At 37.5% G+C, this 22,651-nt stretch overlaps 1 protein-coding gene across 1 annotated transcript in view; it reads left to right on the forward strand.

The window, feature by feature from the left end:
- Positions 1-22,651, forward strand: part of LOC131695083 (octopamine receptor beta-3R-like) — a 190,288-nt gene that overhangs the window by 164,161 nt on the left and 3,476 nt on the right. Inside the window, exon 3 of the mRNA XM_058983615.1 lies at positions 22,035-22,133. Within this exon, the coding sequence (XP_058839598.1) occupies positions 22,035-22,133 (99 nt within the window). The remainder of the gene's footprint in view (positions 1-22,034; positions 22,134-22,651) is intronic.

The following is a 22,651-nucleotide window of genomic DNA, read 5'->3' on the forward strand; positions in this document are numbered from 1 at the left end:
ACTATAAACACTCTTGAAGTATTCGAAAGCTTGATTACTGAATAAAAAAGTTTGTTATATTGACACAGTATTAGTAATTAAACTCACAAATTTAACAACTAACTATTTAACTATCAATCTGAAACTTTCAATTTGAAAGTTCTTTCATATAATCTTCTGAATTTATTTATTGATCTCTGATTATAAATGAATGGATTAAGGAATGCAATAGAATCCACTCAGCAGTACTTGATACGGATTGACATCAGAAGACTGAAACCCATCGATGCACTTCTTACATATATCCTATAAATTCTCCATTAGCAGTGTGATTGCACATAACATCAGTGCGAAAGAGATAGAGAGAGGGAGTCAAGTACTCGTTCCCATGTGCCGACTGAACCATAAAAGTCAACAGAGCAGCAAGCATGCGACGGATATCTACTCCAGTGTGACTATGCAATTTAAAGTTATTGGGTACAACAAGGACTCCACCAACTAAACTGCACAAAGATGACGCCAGCGGCAGACAGCATCATTCGGAAAATTGGTGTATTGTGTACTTCTATTACGATTCTGATGCTCCCTTTTTCTAAGATCTCCTTCACTTACTACGGCAGCCGGGGCGCAGTGCGGCTTTCGACGTTGGAAGAGGGTATCTTTTAGCCGGAACGTAGAGTACCGTGTGGCAGCTTTCATTCGCAGACGATGCTGACAGCACCAGTTGATCACCAGTTGGTTCGCTTTTGTTGGGTAAATTATTCTATCGTAATTGGATCGTGCTACGATTCGCCACCGCTTGTTGAGCTTGAAAGTGGCTTCTCGGAGCCCAATCTGCATATAGACGAAGAATTGAGCACTTGTGAAATTCGCGTTCACTTTAGTCGCCTTTTAGTATGAGAGGTACGAACTAGTGTTTGGCTGTCATTCAAACTTTTCATATATTAGGCTGATTGCTTACTGCTAAATTGAAGAGGTGAGGGGAAATAGTAAAGTAATTCCACCAAGATTAGTCTGAAAATCTTTAAAATCGTGCCCGACCACCATCGATTCTAATGAAACTTTGCAAGTTTCACCGGTATGGAAGACTTTTCCACGGTAAATCAAATCATTTTGATCCAAGAGCATTTTTTAAAATGGTGTAGAAGTTTTAGCATGCAGCAATTTTAAGTTGCTAAATAAACAATTTCATAACACAAAAGCGGTCGGATTTAACCCCACCGCGTCATTTTCCAATACGACGCCATTTTGTTACCTCTTCGTCAGACGGACTTCGACAAAACCCCTAGTCCCTGGTCAAGCCACGGGGACCGTCTGGGGTGGGCTCTCAACGGCCTCTTTTGCACAGGCAAGCTCGAGCGTGAGAGACGGGACTCTCAAGGTCGGCTATAGGGACACCAATCAGAACGACAAGAACGCGACTCGAATCAATCCAACTTAAATTTTATTACCTACAATGGGTGTGTGTGTGTGTGTGTGTGTGTATTTGGGGCCGGCCGACGATGACTGGATCTGCAGCTGGTGACGATTTCCCGACCTTCGACGGTGTTCGACCTGTTGGGTGGATGGGTGGTCGACTATTTGAGCATACGGGGCGCTTCGGCGAATGAACACACGCTCGATGCTGCTGGATACTCGACGGATGAACTCGGTAGCGACCGTATGAAGCGTTCCTTGAGCTGGTCGTTTGGATGTGTGGATTTGGTTTTCCACGTGCGGCGATTACCTTTTCCACAAGGGTAGCGGTTGTCTGGACCCGCGTGGTCGTTATGAAAGGTCCTGACCTCGTATTGTTTCCTGGGCTTTTAAGGCACGGGATTTCCACTCGTGCGGCACTTCTCGAAGGTTTCGTAAAAGAAACCGAATGGGTCCTGGTTAGAGGGAAATTGGCGGATGGTGTAAAGTTAGGCTACTACTTTAATGAGATTATGCTACTGGGTACATGAGTGTAGTCTGTTTTTGACATACCTGATTCTCGTATAATTTTAAATGCTTTCACGCTTTTATTATAAATAACTTGATTTCCGAATATTGCCTTACTGTTTTACTCACTAACTTTTTCAGTTAAACTTTCCATCTGATCACTGGGCTGTTCGGTCGAAAAGTGAACCTAATGAAATTCTTAATCCAGTAGCCACCTATCCTTAACCAATTCCCTCTCTTTTCTTCCCTTTTTCCACAACTTCTCGCATTTTCCTCCTTTTCCGGCAGATCAGTCAGTGAATGTATGTGTTTTGTGTTGTAATCTTAAGTGTACTGTTTAACAAATTTTGTTCTAGGATTTTTAAATTGACCGTTAGTCGCATATATTATAGTGGAGTATTTTATCTTTTTCTTATAATTTACAAAAATTAACATTAACCTAACTACAAAAGTAATAATTTTCGAAATACATTTATTTAATTATTTCTTCTCAACATCATATGTGTATATATGTAACTAATTATAACCGGTTACTAGTGTTTTTATGGCAGATAAGCACTCATCGATCTGCGCTCATTTGTAATGAACAGCAGTATGACCTGTGCCTCTCTCACGCTCTTACTACTCACTTCCCATAGCTGCATAGGGTAAAGTACCCAAACGGTAACACTACCCCACACTCCCCCTGAAAATAAATTAATAACAACGGTTATTAATTTATTTTCCCAAATTAATTCGGTGTCATGATCACCCAGGTTTGAGAGGCCTCATATTCATTGCTAACTCGACTTTCGCAAAAGTAAATTTACAGCGTTAATCCATCAAATAGTTGATTCCATAGTTGCAATGGAATGCTATTAATCGACGCTTTTACCCTATAGCGAATCAATTGATAGGTCTTATCATCTCCCAATTATCTCAATACGTTTATTATTGAGAGGAAGAGATTCGGCTTTGTTGTTTATTCTCGTGAGTTCTTCTGATAAAGGCACCTTACAATGTTCTCTGGCATCGTGTGATATAGGCGTCTTTGCATCACTAAGTTTGCTGTTCGGTTTATTTTATTTTATAATTTGGATATACAAGTAACATTTTCTATGATTGATATTGAGGACAATTAAGAAGACAATAATCTGAAGTGATTGTGCGGAGATATAACGCAAGGGTGACTAGTATAAACCTTGCTTCGCAATACTGGGAATTTTACATTTATCAGTTTAGTTCCCATATAACTTTTATATTCCGAGCATGCTATTATATCATCGTGCCAATCATTGTAGTGAAATGATGTGATAAGCTAGTAATGTAGTGAACGGACAATTCTACTTTTATCCACAATGCCACATTTGTGCTAAATCAACTCACCCATACTTTGACATTGACTTTGACTATAACTTTGACTTTGACCTTGACTTCAACCAATAATTTTGCTTCTCGGTTGCAAGAAACAAAACTGATCGACGAATAACCTAACATTTACACATACTGTCTATTTTATAAGCAAGACAATTTTTAAATACTATATAGTTTTAATCTTAGTATTAAAGATGGATCAATTCCGAAAAGTTTTGTTCAGGGCAGTGGATATTAAATCGGCTTGTTCGTGTGGGGAATTCCAATCCATACTCCACTACATCCTAATTTTTCAAACTCCTCTTCCCTCTTTTGCTCTTAATCTATTTTCCGTAATTTGACCCAATTCACTGCTGTCTGCAGTCAATATTTGTTTTCCTTAGTTGTACTGTTTTAAATTATTTTGCTTATCTAATTATTTAGCTTATTAAATTACCTCAATTCTTTAGGTTCATTCGCAGAAATCATTGCACAATAAGGACATGTTTTGGTTAGTACATTTGGAAAACCACATATGTAACAAAACTTATGAGCATAATGGTGCCCTTGCTTCCGACAATTATAACAATACCCTAATGGGGGTCGTTTATATTGATCGACTAGAGTTTGTAAGGTGTTTTTCGATGATCCATAGGTCCTATTTTTGGCTCGTTTCTATCATTCCCTCTGACCTCATTTCTTCCCTGTGCTACCGAACTTTCCGAACCATTCCTGCCCATATCCTTACTATGGTGTTGGTTAGTTTTATGTTTGTTAATGTTCTGGTCTGGCAGTGTGCTACTAGTGGATATTTCATTAACATTATTGAATCGAGGACGAGAAATGTTATCAATGGGCTTCTGGAAGTTATTCCAATTGTTCTCATCTACTACTCGGCCAAAGCGCTTCAATTTTGACAATGACTTTATCCCAGCACCTGTCATAGCATTCTTGTAATCGAATCTCATATTTCTCCAAATGATATCAAACTTTCTTTTTTTAGAAATTTGACGGGTCATGGATTGAAAGTATTTCTGCATATCATGCAAGTAGTCCACGAAGCGTTCGCCGCGAGCTTGACGTCGATTCGTAGCTTGGATCTCTAGCTGAAAATCGAGATCTGGTGGTAAAAATTCTCGTTTCAACTCCGATCATAACTCAGACCAGCTTCGGAAATCTCTGTTGTATATTCCGTCCATGAACCAGTCTTTCGCTCTCCCCGAAAACAAGTGTATTGCACTTCGAAAAAGCTCCCTATCTGAAACCTTTTCTGCTCTACACCTCATTTGTACTTCTTTTAGAAACTCTGCCAACCGTCTCCCTCCGTCTTTCCCATCGTATTTGAGCTTCCACTCGGACACTGGAACTCTTTTCATTGTATACGAGTGCCTTTTCCCCCTCCTTTTTTCCCTACTGCGATCATCTGTAGATTCAGATGAGCTTTCAGTAGGCGAGCTTGTGGTTTCTGAATGTCCCGTAGATGAAGAAGAATCCAAAGTCTCAGACGAAAAGCTAATTTTTCGCCCCTGTCTGGCATTTTTAAATTTACTCTTTTTACCGTTTGATTTTTGTTTGGGTCTCCTAAACTTTTTCTCCCGTTTCGGTTTAACTCGTTTACCCCTCAATGATTCTAGACTTTCTGTCGTACTTTTTGAATCGGTTTCCGTTTCTAGCAGGTATGGATTGTTAATTTGTTCATTATTAGTTTTTATGTTAACTTCTGTAATTGCTTTTTCAGGTTTTTCATCCGACTCAGTGATTACAATGGAAGGATTTTGAAGATTGAGCTTCGGATGTTCTGGCTCAATTATTATTTTCTTATTCAAATTTATGAGCAATTTTTCCAAACGCTTAATCTTTTCAACACTTTCCTCAGCTTCTTTCATTCGTCTCAAATCTACTGATATTGCCTTTTCTCTATACTCTTTCTGTTGTTGAGTTGTTTGAACAACAAAACGTTTTAAAATTGGTATTAAATCTGGTATCATTTCAATTCTTCCTTCTTCATACTCATTTAACTTTTCTAGAATATCATCTGCTCTTTTGCTAGATGCTTCAATTTCTCTCCTTCGCTTTTCTAAAATTTCAGAAATAACCTCATTACTAGTTTCTTCTTCATTTTCGTTCATTTCCAGGATTTTACCGGAAGCAGTTTCATTCAATGATTCGATCTCATTCCTTACTTCTACCAACGCTCGACTTAAATCATTGTCCAACTGTTGTGGCTCAGCAGGTTCTACGATGGTCGCAGATGCTGATTCCGGAAAATGTGTGTGAAAAATATAAGAAACTTGCTTCCCCAATTCCATTACTTCGAGTAAATATTTTCGAGCTTGTGAAGCTCGTGTGAGCGAAAATATCCTAACTCTATAATGGATCAGGCGAGTTTTAAGCTTCTCACGCTGACGTGCGTCTAGTTTCGGGTTATCTAATAAACCGTTCATCACTAAAAGCTTCGATTTGATTATCGAAATTTCTTCTGTAACCTGCCTCCAACTTGGAGAGTGAGTTACTATCCCCATCTCCTTTTCCTCGCGCATCCTATCTTTAAGTTTTCGTCGCTTAATACTCTCATGTTCATCGAAACTATACAAAATGTTTCGAATCAAAAGCTCATGCTCGACCTCATCAATGGCTAAATGAGAAACATTTAAATTTTTATACATTGTTTGTAAATCCATTGTGAATCAAAGCAGAATCACTCAGTTGAAAGAGCAACAATGACCGCAATCTCAATAAAGCAAACTAACTCAACAGTGTTTCATTCATCGACAGAATCAAGACCCATTAAAAGATTAATCAATTCTCAATCCACGATATCAAAAAAACCGCTATTTGATAGATCAAATTTTCTGAAAATCTCCTTTTGAGAGCGTACGCGCACTAGTAAGCAATCAAAACTAATCCAAAATAATTTTTTGAAAAAGCTGGTTTCACATCCCCGAGTAGACAATTCACGCTAGACAACCTATGATGTGAGTAATAAAAGTTTCCCTATCGCTGTCACTTTGTAACTCTCCACTTTATAATCTTGTGTTTCTGATTGGTATTGTCAGTTAGTTGGGCGCCATTTGTTACCTCTTCGTCAGACGGACTTCGACAAAACCCCTAGTCCCTGGTCAAGCCACGGGGACCGTCTGGGGTGGGCTCTCAACGGCCTCTTTTGCACAGGCAAGCTCGAGCGTGAGAGACGGGACTCTCAAGGTCGGCTATAGGGACACCAATCAGAACGACAAGAACGCGACTCGAATCAATCCAACTTAAATTTTATTACCTACAATGGGTGTGTGTGTGTGTGTGTGTATTTGGGGCCGGCCGACGATGACTGGATCTGCAGCTGGTGACGATTTCCCGACCTTCGACGGTGTTCGACCTGTTGGGTGGATGGGTGGTCGACTATTTGAGCATACGGGGCGCTTCGGCGAATGAACACACGCTCGATGCTGCTGGATACTCGACGGATGAACTCGGTAGCGACCGTATGAAGCGTTCCTTGAGCTGGTCGTTTGGATGTGTGGATTTGGTTTTCCACGTGCGGCGATTACCTTTTCCACAAGGGTAGCGGTTGTCTGGACCCGCGTGGTCGTTATGAAAGGTCCTGACCTCGTATTGTTTCCTGGGCTTTTAAGGCACGGGATTTCCACTCGTGCGGCACTTCTCGAAGGTTTCGTAAAAGAAACCGAATGGGTCCTGGTTAGAGGGAAATTGGCGGATGGTGTAAAGTTAGGCTACTACTTTAATGAGATTATGCTACTGGGTACATGAGTGTAGTCTGTTTTTGACATACCTGATTCTCGTATAATTTTAAATGCTTTCACGCTTTTATTATAAATAACTTGATTTCCGAATATTGCCTTACTGTTTTACTCACTAACTTTTTCAGTTAAACTTTCCATCTGATCACTGGGCTGTTCGGTCGTAAAGTGAACCTAATGAAATTCTTAATCCAGTAGCCACCTATCCTTAACCAATTCCCTCTCTTTTCTTCCCTTTTTCCACAACTTCTCGCATTTTCCTCCTTTTCCGGCAGATCAGTCAGTGAATGTATGTGTTTTGTGTTGTAATCTTAAGTGTACTGTTTAACAAATTTTGTTCTAGGATTTTTAAATTGACCGTTAGTCGCATATATTATAGTGGAGTATTTTATCTTTTTCTTATAATTTACAAAAATTAACATTAACCTAACTACAAAAGTAATAATTTTCGAAATACATTTATTTAATTATTTCTTCTCAACATCATATGTGTATATATGTAACTAATTATAACCGGTTACTAGTGTTTTTATGGCAGATAAGCACTCATCGATCTGCGCTCATTTGTAATGAACAGCAGTATGACCTGTGCCTCTCTCACGCTCTTACTACTCACTTCCCATAGCTGCATAGGGTAAAGTACCCAAACGGTAACAATTTAAAAAAATATTTCAAAAAATTGAATTCGATTACAATTTATAGTTATAAGATTACAACAAAAGAGACTGAAATTACGGGAGGTATAAGGAACTGAAAGACAAGTCACGAGATAGTAAAGTAAAATTATGTTCAACTATCTTGACAAATGACAAAATAATGTTTAAAAACCATTAACGGCAAAGATCATAAAATAATATTTGTTTCTGTCGCTTGTGTAAAATATAGTGTAATAAAGGTCGTGACGGCACTTGGACTAATAATTTAATTCTAATGATCTTCACCGCAATCAGTAATCCATCAACCAGGTCACAGTTCCTAAAAAATGTCTTCTCAGTTGTAAGTAGCGGTTTGTCCACTACTCGGGTTCTTATATAAATTAGCCCGGCAGACCTCATTAATAGGGCGGCCAAGATGTCTCTACCGGTAATTCCGGATTTCCGTAGCCATAAAGAAGAGGCTAATTTTTACCTTGTCCTTAACCTTTCTCCTGACTGTTGCAGTTGGCGGATAGGCGGGGGATTTATTCCGCACTTTTGACCGGCCGGTACGTTCACGGGGATTTCGTGCAATACCTTTTCACTTTCGCACACGTGGGTGATTTTTCTCGCTTCAATTACACTCGCGAGCTGGTATCTTTCAGCAAAAATATCGTTTTTCACCGGAGCTCTTGATACCGCGACGTCCTCTTTTATTGAGATTGGAATCGATCTTTTCATGCTTCACCGCACAACCAAAACAAACCAAAACGTTCACAACAACGAAATCAAACAAAATTTAGAGGGAAATGTGAACGCTTATGCGGGACTGGTGAGCATATGTTACCAAAACAAATACACTCTACGGAGAGAGTAACTAAAAATAGGTACATTCAACGGCTCTAGAGCTCAAAATTTGTGGTTGGAATTTATGTAAATAAAGTAAGCGACTGTCAAACACGAACGAGCTTTGGGAGAATCTTTTGGAAATCCAGTTTCTTGATATCTTTTACTAATAAATTCTTCAATATTTTGTGTGATGGAGGATAATCGTTTGTTCAATAAACCAATCTGCACATACAGTCTCCCGAGAAAATGCTCCGTCAGTCGGTAAACAGCAAAACTATCTAAGAAAGAGTTTCAGCGAATGAATACTTCGCACGAAAAAATATTCACTGAAAAATGAAATTTTCACTAAAACAAACGTTTACGTTAAAAAAATTTAATCACAATTTTTTTTAGTCGAAAGAGAAAGGAAACATTTTTTCCACCACTTTTTCACCTAACTCTACGGCGGAATACAACAAACCCTTCTCCAGGATGGAACTCACTGCCACCCTCAGGACAGCACGCGGAAAATCGGTTGGCCCCGACAAAGTAGGGTGTCCAATGTTAAGACATCCACCCCCAGGCGGGAAAAAGGCACTCTTTGATACCTTCAATAGAATCTGGGTAGGTGGAACCTTATATATTCTCAAAAAGAGTAAAGGTACACGATCCCAGAGCGACTTCCGTCCCATAAGCCTTCTATTGTGTACCGTAAAGATTCTAGACAGAATGGTGAATCGACGACTTATTACATGGCTGAAAGAAGGTAAATTTCTTGATAACCGCTAATTCGTCTTCTGGAAGGGATTTGGGATAGGAATCCACATCCTTGGGGAACTGATGGAAGAAGTGAGGGCGAAAAACTTACATGTCGACATCGCCATCTTAGATGTGGCGAAAGCCTACAATACAGTGTGGCGCGAAAGAGCTCTGCGAGAGCTGTACCTATGACCATAGAAATCGCGGATCTTTCATTCAAACTTACCTAAAGGACCGACGATTCCAGGTATACATCGGTGGCAAACTCTCCGACGAACGATTGTTCAACGAAGTCTTACAAGGATCAGTGCTTGTAGTAACGCTATTCCCAGATGAACCCAATATTCGTTTCACTACCCAAAGAAGTCTACGTGTTCCTCTACACGGACGACATTATCCTAGATGTCATGGGAAAAAATGATCCTCCGTACCCGAATCTAGCCACCGGCTTCTGAGTGTGCTATCACTCACTGCTGTAGATCCTTCCACCTCGCCAACGCTAGGCCGGTCTCGTTGAACGGTGCTCAGATACCCTTTCGGAAAGAGCCGAAAGTGCTTGATATCACACTAGACAGGAAACCGACTTTCGTCACACACTTCCGTCAAGTAAAGCGGGATTGTGAGAGCTGAAAGCGGTTGGTCCGAAAGATCTGCTCCCGCCACCCCACAAACAACAGAAAACAGCAATCAACGTAAGCCGCGCTTTAATCTACTGCACGGGATCGAATTGACCTGTCGCAACCTAAACGGACTAGTCGATGTCCACGGCCCGCTGTACCATGGAGCCGTCACATTAGCCTCCAACCTGCTACCAAGCACACCTGCCGAATCCACCTGCGTCAAGGCGGGAGTCCTTCCCTGCCGCTCGACAGTCGCAGAAACAGCAATCAAGAGAATCCTCGCATTTTTGGAACAGACATTGGCAGGTAAGTGTTCCGCTTTGTCCATAACCACCGACCTCCACAACAAGAAAGCCCCCTACCGCCCGTCGCCCGCCTACACCGGGTACCTGAAACATCCCGAGCCACGACATCGACTACAGCCTATCCCTGACCGTCAAAGCAGGCGACCACCCTAACCGCATCGGAGCCCACTATCACCAACTAGTCAATCGGAAATATTTACGCCATCTTCAAATATTCACCGATGGATCCAAGGACGACGATGGGGTAGGAGCGGAGATCAGTGGCTTGAAGAGCGGTCTCTTTTCGTGGTCAGTCTTCTGCGTAGAGGCTGTAGCAATGCATAAAGGACTCACCGACTCCCCGACAGTCATCTTCACCGTCTTAAAGGACATCGAATCCCCTTTCTGTACATGCCATTGAAGCCTACCCGAGCAAAGTCGAACATCAAAATTACAACAAGTAGAAATCATATTTTGATAATAGCATCAAATTGAAATCTTATTTTGCTATCAGTTTTAGATTTTTTAAATATCACATCAAATTTTGATCTCGTTTTGCTATCCTAGTTTCTTAGAAGAATTTTCTATGTTTATATTTCTTTGGTGAAACATCAAAGTGAATACATATTTTGTTATCAAAAAAAAAATTCAACATCTCAATGAGCTTTCAATTTACTCTCACTGATAGCAGAATTAGTTTTCTGTTTGATGTCATAGGATAATTTTGCTGCTCTCCATTTTGATCTTTTAACCGTTAAAACGAAAACAACCTGAGTAATCATTTGCCGAACATCACAACATCAAGCTTAGTTTTCAATTTGTTGTCAGACTCTGCTCGGGTATCGCGACCCACTACTGACCATCTGCTGGGTCCCAGGCCACAGCGGCATAAAAGGGAATGTCGACGCAGATCGATTAGCCTACCTCGGTAGGCGAAGCCGCGCCCAACTGTCGGCGGCAACACCAACAATCGACATCATTCAAGAGTTTAACGCATGTATTAAAACTAGTTTCATCAACCACTAGCGAAACTCCCAAGGCCATACGCAGAAAATCAAAGGCTCCCCCGACGTATGGATCGACCGCAACAACCGGAGAGAGCGTAAGCTCCTTTCGCGGCTTCGCGTTGGCCATACCAGATTGACCCACACATAAACAATAACCAACAACCCCATCCCAAAAAAGTACTCCTTGCAAAATGCGCCTGGCTGTCGAGCACATCCTGTGCAACTATAAAGAGCTTGAGCTTGAGCTTGTGCGACCACCCCTGGCTGCTACTCTGTTATTGATCTGGACTAGCTGAAGTTGCACAGGGAATCAGTAGATAATTATGCTTGGGATTAGCGAAACATCTTTCAATGTGCAACTCCTGGTAATCCTGGTGTTTCTGATCAATACCGGCGCCGGCCAGGCCCGAACGTAGATCGCGGAAGGAAAGGGAAGGAATTGTTAGTCCGATACTTGCTTTTGCTAGAGGCCGTATATACTACTGCGCACTCCACAAGTATCACGGGAGGAGGATATTTTTGTTAGTAGAGTATAGAAGTTGGATATACTTCTTCTTTACCGACGCCAGAGAGGTGATTCCACTACCTGGACTAGATATCGATCCACCAATTTCATGGACCGGGGACTAACGGCTTTACTTCCCTTCCGAAGGAAGACGTGACCACAGATTTTTTCACCTCAGAAAAATCTCAACGACCTCGGCTGGAATTGAACCCAGGTCAACTGGAATGAGTGGCGGTCGCGCTTACCACTCAACCACCGGCGCCGTCAAGCACATCCTGTGCAACTATAAAGAATTCGAAAACCCAACACAACAATACGACATGCCGCGATCGATCAGAGACATCCTCTCGTACGACCCTGTCCAGGAGGAAGTGTTGACATCTTTCATGCCAAGGATGCCGGAATATGTGACGGCATCTAACGACGCAGCAAACCAGATGAAAACCGAACGCGAGCCCTCCGCCACACTCTTTCGAGTTGTGGGAAGGTTTCCCACGGGCCATCGAACAATCAACTCTGCACAAATATCACAATAACTTTAGACGGATCTTCGGAGAACATCTATAAAAAACGAACAAAAACATAATTTCATAAAAAAAAATCCAGTGTATTGTAGGGTAACATAAGGTCTATTTACCCTAACTCATCTTAACACCTCTATTCTCAACACATTAGAACAAATTAGTTAGAGTAGTGTCTGCTATCTCTATTCAACGCATTAGCTTAAATGGTAGGATGAATAAGGATGTGTTGTACTCGATTTTTCACTTCGCTGAAACACGAGTATTTTACATTTTCCAGGCCAGATTTTTCGTTGTATTACTTCTTAGGAACGAAGCAAAGATGTTGAAATCTATTTAAACTCAATCCAAAGACTGTTTGCCGAGTTATCAACGAACGCCACGAAACTGACGAGATGGTGAGCTAAGGGTAATCGAGAGAAAACTTTAGCAGCGTACGAAACGTGAGTACGACAAAAAAGTACTCGCGGTAAAAAGTAGCGTTCCATTCGAATTGTGGCAGATAATGCATAAACATCCCGCATAAACGAGAACAATAAATGGATTATTTGTATTATTGTTTTCCTCAATTAGTCATATTGTGATTCGAACACACCATACAGTAAATTGTTTCTGTCATTTGAGGTATTGTTTTCAGCCGGATAACTATTTGGGGAATATGGCGTTAGGTTATGTTACAATAGGGCATTGCAAAAACAAATTTTTTTGTGTTATCAAAGGCCCCCCCTCTCATATTGTGAAAAATGTCAAAGTAAGCTCAGATGCCAAATTTCACATCATTTGGACAATTCTAGACCCCCGCCCACTTCGCTTGAAATTTTTGAAATTGGTGCTATGGGAAAATATGGAGGAAAAATATATTAAATGCTATAACTTTTGAAGTAGCAATCAGAAAATTACAATTTATACCTCTTTTTAAAAGAAATAACCTTAGTATTGGAATGGAGATATTCCTGTTCCTAGAAAAATACGGGATGGTGGGGTAATGGGTCATTTTGGCCCCAAAATCCCCTATTTTTGAATTTTTCTGTTCCGTGGTACAAACCATACATATTTTGCAGTTTTTCTAATGTGAAAAAATCTCAGAAATCGAACGGAACCTTTTAGACCTTTGTTCGAATACGAGAAGTTGGGGTTATAGGGCCTTTTGTCATTTATATTAAATTTTATCATTTTCTCGTGCATATATCTCTATTATTCTTCATTCAATTTTAATAAATTGTTCCTTGTTGAACGTGGAAAATTCTTAGAAATACAACATAAATAGATTTGTTTGCGTTAAAATTCAAAAACGTCAATTTTTTTGACATTAACTCTACAAACCATTTTTTTTCATTGAATGTCCTAATACCTCAACTTCACCTATTTTTCCAGGTATGAAACTTTTCTCATGTGATTTCTAAGCGCGTTTTTGACTATAACTAGTAAATTAAATAAGAATTTTGTTGTTAAATGGAGTTAATATGTGCGATTTTATGATAAAAATGTGAAATCGAGACTATATGTCAGATAATTTGATGTTTCTGAATTTTACCGGTAACGAATCTATTTTTATTTTGTTCCTAAAGATTTTCCACGTTGAACAAGGTACAATTTACGAAAATCGAATGAAGAATAAGAGATATATGCACAAGAAAATGATAAAATTTAATATAAATGACAAAAGGCCCTATAACCCCAACTTCTCGTATTCGGACAAAGGTCTAAAAGGTTCCATTCGATTTCTGAATTTTTTTCACGTTAGAAAAACTGCAAAATGTGTATGGTTTGCACAACGGAGCAGAAAAATTCAAAAAAATAGGGGATTTCGGGGTTAAAATGACGCAGTACTCGCGTTTCCCGTATTTTTATAGAAACAGGAATATCTCCATTCCAATACTAAGGTTATTTCCTTTAAAAAGAGGTATAAATTGTAATTTTCTGATTGCTACTTCAAAAGTTATTTAATATATTTTTCCTCCACATTTTCCCATAGCACCAATTTCAAAAATTTCAAGCGAAGTGGGCGGGGGTCTAGAATTGTCCAAATGATGTGAAATTTGGCATCTGAACTTACTTTGACATTTGTCACAATATCAGAGGGGCCTTTGAGAATTCAAAAAAAAATTTTTTTGCAATGCCCTAATGTTACAATACAAAAACGACGATTTTTTCGAACATTTTTGTTTCGTGAACTATACATATACAATGCCACAATTAGTCGCATAGTTCCGAGTTTCTACTCTTTCTCGTATAGTTCAAATATATTTTTCTGGTGAAATACTATACAAATAAAAACGTTTAAATCTACGGTGGGATTTTGACGAATAATATTGGAAAGCGTGCAGAAACTACTTTATCGACGCTGTCAAAAGGGTAGGCAAAAGTAAAGAACCTTACAATGTTGGTATTTTGCGCATAGTTTATCACATTTGTAATGCTCGCGTGTGGTTTCGACTCTATCGATATGAAATATTTGTGAATTGATTACATGCCATCTGGAAAGTGTCGAGTTGAATGTTGACATCAGTGGTACTGCCGCTTTATCCAATTGAGCTATTTCCGCTATGCAAAGAACACAATTTGCTTCATATTATTGTGGGCTCATCCCACTATCTTGAGCTGAGCAAATCGGAATTAGCTAGTACCAATAATTATGAATGGCATAATGAATAACCATGACCATAGGAGAATAAAAACATACCATATCGCATATGGTTGAAGCTACCATGCAGGATGTGAACTTGTTCAAATACTTATTAATTCGAGTTGTTAATTTTATGACAAACAGAGACAAGTAATCATCAGGTAGTACAGTAGTACCCCAGATTGTACCATTATTTTGCCTAATTTATTCATCATTTTTGTGCTTTTACCATAACATAAATTATGTGCTTAACATTCTGACAATTTATTTTAACAACCCCACATAGCTAAAAACCATTTGACATAGTCCGAACAATAAACCTGTGTTGTGGGATATAGTAACCATTAGAGGTGTTGCTTTTGTAATGTTCCTTCAATATAAACTTAGATTTTATTCAATGAGAATAACAATAGTTCTACAATATCCCCAAAAGTAACAACGAATTATATGATTAAACTGGAGTAAAACAATATCCAGTACCATATGTGATATTGTTCATGTTAATGGCCATGCTAATGGTTCGAATGTTAAACAATATCTGATATGTTACTATGTTTTAATTGCCGCAAGGTTCTACTGTATCGATTTTATTGACTATTTTCGGTAAATTTAAGACTAAGAGAAACGAAAGCAAATGAAGTAGCAATATCTGATATGGTTTCGTTACTGAACAGATTACATAGATTAAATAGACATTACGTGGGATTGTTGAGATATATTATAATGTACTAGGACATTCTCTCGTGTAAATATTTAGAACATAAAGCTCATTATTTCTATTGCTATCATTTACATTAGGTTGGCCGAAATATTTTTGCAAATTGAGAGAACTATACATATCTGGGATTGAACTATTATGTGATATTGTAAATGTATAGAGTACTTATCCCAAGTAGCAATTTTTGTTTCAGTAACTATTTCATAACCAGTTGGTATCCAAAAATAGGTGTTGTTGCAACTGACATCTAACTTCCTGCGCGACCCAAAAAGCGCAGTTTTAGGCCGATTTTCAACATAATTATGATTGAGCAAAATTGTAAAAACTAGTTCTCGTTTCGTTGCGATAACGATTCTGGAATAGCTAAATGAATTCATATTGTTGTCAATATGTTGAATGTAGATCGCAACAAGATTACTTAATGATACCTTTTTGTCGTTGACCTGGACTGTCAATCGCAACTGAAAAGTAACATATTTTCATGCAATTAGTTAAGATTATGTTACCAGTGGAAATGAAAATGAAGACCAAGTCAAAATACATGTTGATTATTTAAATATTAACAGTAGCGTCATTCTTCATATCAAAAAGTGCCAACGAAGCATCAAATTTTACTGCGCATCAGTGTATATCGAGAGATATTTTATTCTACTTCTTGCTATTTCACGCGCTCTTGGTGAAACCAAATTATAAATAGTATTTTAAACAATTTTTCAAGGGGAAAACCGAATCATATTAGAAATTTACGGTTATTTAATAAAACACACATTAATCATAAATCAGGAACATAAATTGCCTCAACGGTAGACTTTTAAACATGTTCGCGAGCCGGTTGAGGTTTTATTTCCAATACAATAGAAAATGATGCATATAAGCAACATGGCTTTCAAGCCATCCAGGGCTAAATTCAGGATGTGATTTTGGTAAATACGAAACAAGGTGCTTTTCGAACAAGTTTATATCAATGAGCAAAGATTTTTATTTGTAAATAACTATTATTCCAGCATACGTTTTGCTCCATCGAACAATTTTTAGTTCACATCAAAACATACCTTTCCTTAATATGGCCCTGTGCTAGACTATTCTAGTTGAAAATGCTCTAGTCGTATTCTTGTCATACGCACGTATCAGACACATGTCATCGTTATACCTTGAATCACAAACTCACACGTATTTACGAAAGGCATTCGCAACACTGAATTGACCAATTCATAACTAAAGTTCAGCAAAATAATAATTAAGTTGTATTTTTGTTTGCATTACGTTGCGAAAATTCACCGATGACACTTCATGCGCTACACTTCATATTATACAGGCGTCGAACTGTACGGTGGCGCCAACTATAACATGTTCGGTGTATCGGAAAAATGTAAACATGTGACATGAATGATTTTAACGAAATCTTTCTGTTGCCGCATTAATACCAATAGTTGAACTATTGGGTTATACTCCTATGCGAAGCACAGGGAAATATTATTACTAGACACATTAAAAATAAACGATTTCCACTAAAATAGGAGCTATTTTATGCCAACGGCAAATCAAATGTATTTATACTTGCGCATCTTACAAAAATGAATGGATGGGAATAAGGACTCAATGGTTGTAGATACTGATATTGGTAATAACGCAACCAGTGGTACACATATGTTCCGTTAGTGAACCACGAGATTACAAATTAAAATATAAATTTAGTCGCAACTTTGATATTTTTTTTAAATAGGTATTGAGAGTATTTGATTGCTGCAATATTTTTCTCCTTAGTAATACATTTATCGATAAAGGGTACTTTCAACGTTTTATTTTTATTTTGGATTATATGACGATTGAGTTGGCATGTAATCATCAATTTTTTTCATTATTTCAGTTTTCATTATCTTATGAATTATTACAAATGGCAGTCCATTGAACCAAACTTTCACTAGTTCACCTTTTTAGTCACTTTCTCGAGAATGTGAAAAACGTATTCAATGATGGCATCTAGCTCATCAGTTGTTGCGATTATGAAAGACTTATTTAACCTCATAAATTCGAATGGTATCGAAGCGCAAGAGCAGGCGGTCAATCGACATTACTCCTTTTCAATATGATTCATTTTTCGAACTTGGTTTCAATAAATCGATGGTCGGCCGCATGACTTATTACATCACTAAAACTGTGACTAAAGGTGTTGCAAACCTTGTACCGCAACATTTTGAAACAGGCAGTTCTCTACATAATTTCTGAAGAAAAATGCAAAATTTTTAGGATACTACGGAGTTTCTAGGATATCTTTAAGCCACACATCATACCGACAACATCGTCTAAAAAAGTAATTGTTTTATGTAAAATATCAAAATTCGAGAAGGTAGTTCAAGCGTAGAGTTTTCATGAAGGATGCAACAAAAAAATAAGGATACTACATCAACTCATTTGGTAAATAATCTCAATTGTAAATTAAATGTTACAAAATACCTATTATACCGCCGCACGAATTGGAAAAAATGTTTTAGTGGAACATTTTTATATACTTTTTGGTGAGAAAAGCCTAGTGGGTCTAAAAATGCCGGAATTCTTACATTCATAGACAAAATTTCATTCAGCAAAACAATTAAAAATATTTTTTTTTAAATTAACATATCATGGACTAGTATTTCCAGACGCTGCACATATTAAACAAGGAATTCGCTTAATAGTATTACTCCTAAGATCACACTATTTTATTTTCGGAAGGTACTCTAAGTAAATGATTTGTTTCAAATCGTATTACTCGTTCCACCCTTCTTGTTCTTAGTTCCGAAATTGTTTTCTAATATATTAATTGGATAATCTGTGTGGAAAGGATTTAATCGCTTCGTTTTAAAATCAGCAATAACATACATGCTATTTGTTTATATTTTTCCAAAAAAATTATAGTTGGCGCCACCGTACAGTTCAATGCCTCTATAATGTTAATTGGAGCGCATGAAGTGTCGTCGGTGAATTTTCGCAATGTAATGCTAACAAAAATACAACTTATTTTTCGTTTTGCACAGCATTAGTTGTGAATTTGTTGATCCAATGTTGCGAAAGCATTTTATTAATACATGTGAGTTTGTGCTGAAAGGCGTAATGATGGTATGTGACGGATACATACGTATAACACGAATATGACTTTGTAAACTGAAACGTTTTCAGTAAGAATCTTGGTGTTGGACAAATGTGAAATTGTCAAAATATATATCACAAAATCAAAATCGTAACTAAATTTCAACAAATTCTGCAGCATCAACTATCAGTTCAGAACAATCAATGAACATGTTATAGCTGGCAACATAAATGACTATTTGGTGACAAAAGATGTTATTAAATAACCTTGATGTTATCTATGTTCAACCAGTGCAACAAAAATAACTTTAATGTTTTCTCGTTGCAACATAGTTCGGACTTAGACGATTAAAACTTGTTGCGATTTGCTACTTGGGATGCAAATGGTTACAACAGAAATAAGACATTTATGTTCTAAATATTTACAAGAGATGGGTTCCTAAACACATTACAATATATTGCAACAATTTCACATAAGGTCTATTTACTGTTTTGGTAATAAGCGAAACCATTTCAGAACCATTAACATGACCATCAACATGTACAATATTACATATGGTTACAGTACTGGATATTGTTCTTCTGTCATTTAACCATTCAATTCGTCGTTACTATAGGGGATATTGTAGAACTGATGTTATATTCATTGAATAAAATCAAAGTTTAAATTGTAGGAACATCAAAAGCCTGTAAAATATCAACTCTGATAGTTACTATATCCCATAGCATAGGTTTATTGTTCGGATTATGTCACAAATGGTTTTTAACTATGCGGGATGGCTTTTCGACAAGACTGATTAAAATGAATTTTACCGTACCGTAAACCGGGGTGACATTGATCACTTTTCGAAGTAATCATTGCATATTTTTAGACGTAACACATTTTTTTTAAGTTTAATATTTTTAAACCATGTACTGATGTATGGAGAACAAGATTGGATGGTTTTACCTAAAATTGTCCGCTTACAGCTATTTTTCCAAAAATGATTTCAAGTTGAAGTCCGTTTTCGTATTCCGGGGTGACTTGGATAACCTGCATGTTCACCCACATTAAGTTATTGATGTCAATGTTTTTCATTTAAATGTTTGTTTAAACTAATTCTGGAAAGATACTCATTGTTAAATAGATGTTAATTGGTATTATACAAAGTATTTCAATGAACTGCAAAATTCGAGTAACCAAAATTTATAATCGAATAAGTTGAGTTCAATAAAATAAATAAAAGATTCTGAAAACCTTTAAAACTGCTAAAATTGTTTTATTTCAGTGCTTTACTGCCGTTATAATCATATTTGTCCCATGTTCTATGGGATTCTCTATATACATGGGACAGTTATGCGTAGAACGGCAGTTTATCAATGAACAAAAAGTTTCATCCATTTTAACACGTTGGAATATTGAACAATAAAAAAATGTTGCGAATTTTAGCCTAAAATAATTTGAAATAATTGCCAACTAGTTTCACAAAAAAAGTATTTAAAATAAACAAACTCTTAAAACTAAATTTGGCGCATCCCAATCTAAAGAAAAATAAAAACTCACTTGTAATTTTTTACTCTTGCTCAAATCTGAGATTTATTTGTTTTATAAAAAAATAGACACTATACGAAGCTTTGTAAAAATAAAGTAAAGTCAAATTTCGGTTTTTTTTGTAGTTTTTGTACCCAAAAACCGAACAATATACTTAAAAACTATAACAAATCAGTATTTTATAAGTTTAGAGTAAAAATCATTTCAAATTAAAATGATTCGGTAGACTATTCTGGTTTAATAGGCGATCTACGAAAAAGTTTCGAGTGATCAAAGTCACCCCGGTTTACGGTATCTTAGGACACTAATCACAATCTACGGCTTGTGTATTCAGCTAAAACCTCGCTGTTTCCGGATGCCCATAAAATTCGCTCTATTCAAATCGCTGATATTCCCTGTTACTCTATAATATAAATTTAACGTGATCGTTAAATAATACAGTCTGTCGAATGATCGCTGCGTTTAAGAGAAAAAATTTTGTTTTGCAAAATGGGCTTGATTGTAACTCCGAAATGCATAAGCAACAGCTTTAGAACAATCACATCGTACAACAAAATTCATATTAAATTATTATCCATTCGTAAAAGTCACGACCAACCAATCGTCTACGCATCCGTTCGCTAGTTACCTAACATGGTATTGATTCTTTAAATCTATTTGAATACACTGCACACGTAATGTTTCCATTAGGCTTTGTGCAAATATTTCTTTTGTTGAGTAGTTGGTCGGTACGCAATTCTATCTTTTAAAAGCATTTCTTTCTATTATATCATAGAACGAGGAAAAAATTGAATCATTATGTTTTTACACACAATGATTATTATTCGCTCAATAAAACTGTGATATGAAAATAATTTCTCCGTTTCAGCGAAGTAATCATAGCAGGGTATTATATTCTGCGCTCGTCTAGCGATATTCAACCACATTATTATTACCCGTTGTATGAATAGAGCTGCAAACGGCATAATGAATTGTCGGTGAGGAGGAAGCTCGGAAAACTTCTTCGCTAATTTACTCTGGGAAACGCTTGCTGCATGAGAAAATGAGCAGAAAAAAAACAAACTCCAACCCCAATCAAGTTCGTCTGTCCCGTTGAGACACGGTTGGTCGGTGATGGGAAAAATCGATTGGTAATCCTAATTGTGATGACAATGTTGCAGGAAAAAAATGTTCGAACGGGGAAAATTGAAAACATGGGCGTACTGCCTAATGAATGGCAGTCGCTCGGCAACTTAGTCGTATGGTGTGTGTGTGTGAGTGTGATAAAAATATGGAAAAATTTTAAATGGAAAAATCGTTACAGCGTGCCAGCTAGATTGAATTTATTCGAGTGTAAAAAGGTACATAGCCACCGAAAAGTACGCTCTAAGCATAACGTGAAAAAAATGACGATGAATTACATTCGAGTGACCCAAATGTAAGCGAAGCCTAACGATTTCCCCTGTTTGACAGCACCTTTTAATGGCAAGCAATTCGATTGTCGGAAAGGGTCGTGATTTCCTGGTAGTAGAATATTGACTTAATTTCCTGGCCTTTTGCATTTATTTTCTGTAGGTACACGGCAGGTGGTGAGAGAGTTAATTAAATTAAGTTTAATAAGTGATATTCATAGTCAAAAATATATTTAGGACTCATATTATATCGAGAAAAATTATCACGTATAGAATACTACTCTAAACTATTGGAGCTTTTCGTGTGAGCTGAGTACACTCGCTTGAAAATATGCAGTCAAATTTTATAGTGTTTTCTTACTAATGTTACGATATGTTCTCTCATTCGACGAAGAACGCGGGAAATTCCCGGAAATAATTTCTAGTATGCCCTTATTATGAAGGGATCCGCTTATACTTGCATAAAAACGCACAAAAATAGTAATTTTAAATTGTAGTGTCTACCAATTGAGCTTGGTTCTGATTCTGACAACAATGTACTTTTCTCTTTCCAGAGTAATTACCAATTATTTCGTTGTATCGTTAGCAATGGCAGACATGCTGGTGGCACTTTGCGCCATGACTTTCAATGCGTCCGTCGAACTATCGGGCAGGTAAGTGTTTGGTGAAACTTTTTTTTATGACATTTGCACATACCCGTAAATAACTGGGACTAACAACGATTCAAATAACAGCAATAAGTATTTTCAGTGTTGAATGATTGTAAACTGTTTTCAATTCGTCGAAATTGCTTTGTTTTGTTTCGTAAGCTGTGAGCATACGTATGGGCAACGAGGGTTCCAAGAACTACCCCTGTTATTTAAATGTCAACTGCAGCACGTGATTTACATGTCTAGTCAATTACGTCTCGCCGACATCAGATTTCTCTTTGCCCTTTGATGTTTCGATTTGTGGGATTTCGACTGATTGATTCAATTTATCAGTGAACATACATTCAAATTGCATATTTCAAAGATACTATCAAGTCTCTGCAGAAACAAAATGATTTTTGAATTCGAACATTTCAATTTCATTACCCCTGACGCTTTATTATGTTCGGTCCTAATTGAATATGTTTTTCGACTTTGACTGTAATAGCACAGATGCGAAGATAAAATCGTGATAAAATCTG

This window comes from Topomyia yanbarensis, chromosome 1, assembly GCF_030247195.1.
Source record: "Topomyia yanbarensis strain Yona2022 chromosome 1, ASM3024719v1, whole genome shotgun sequence".
Lineage (NCBI taxonomy): Eukaryota > Metazoa > Arthropoda > Insecta > Diptera > Culicidae > Topomyia > Topomyia yanbarensis.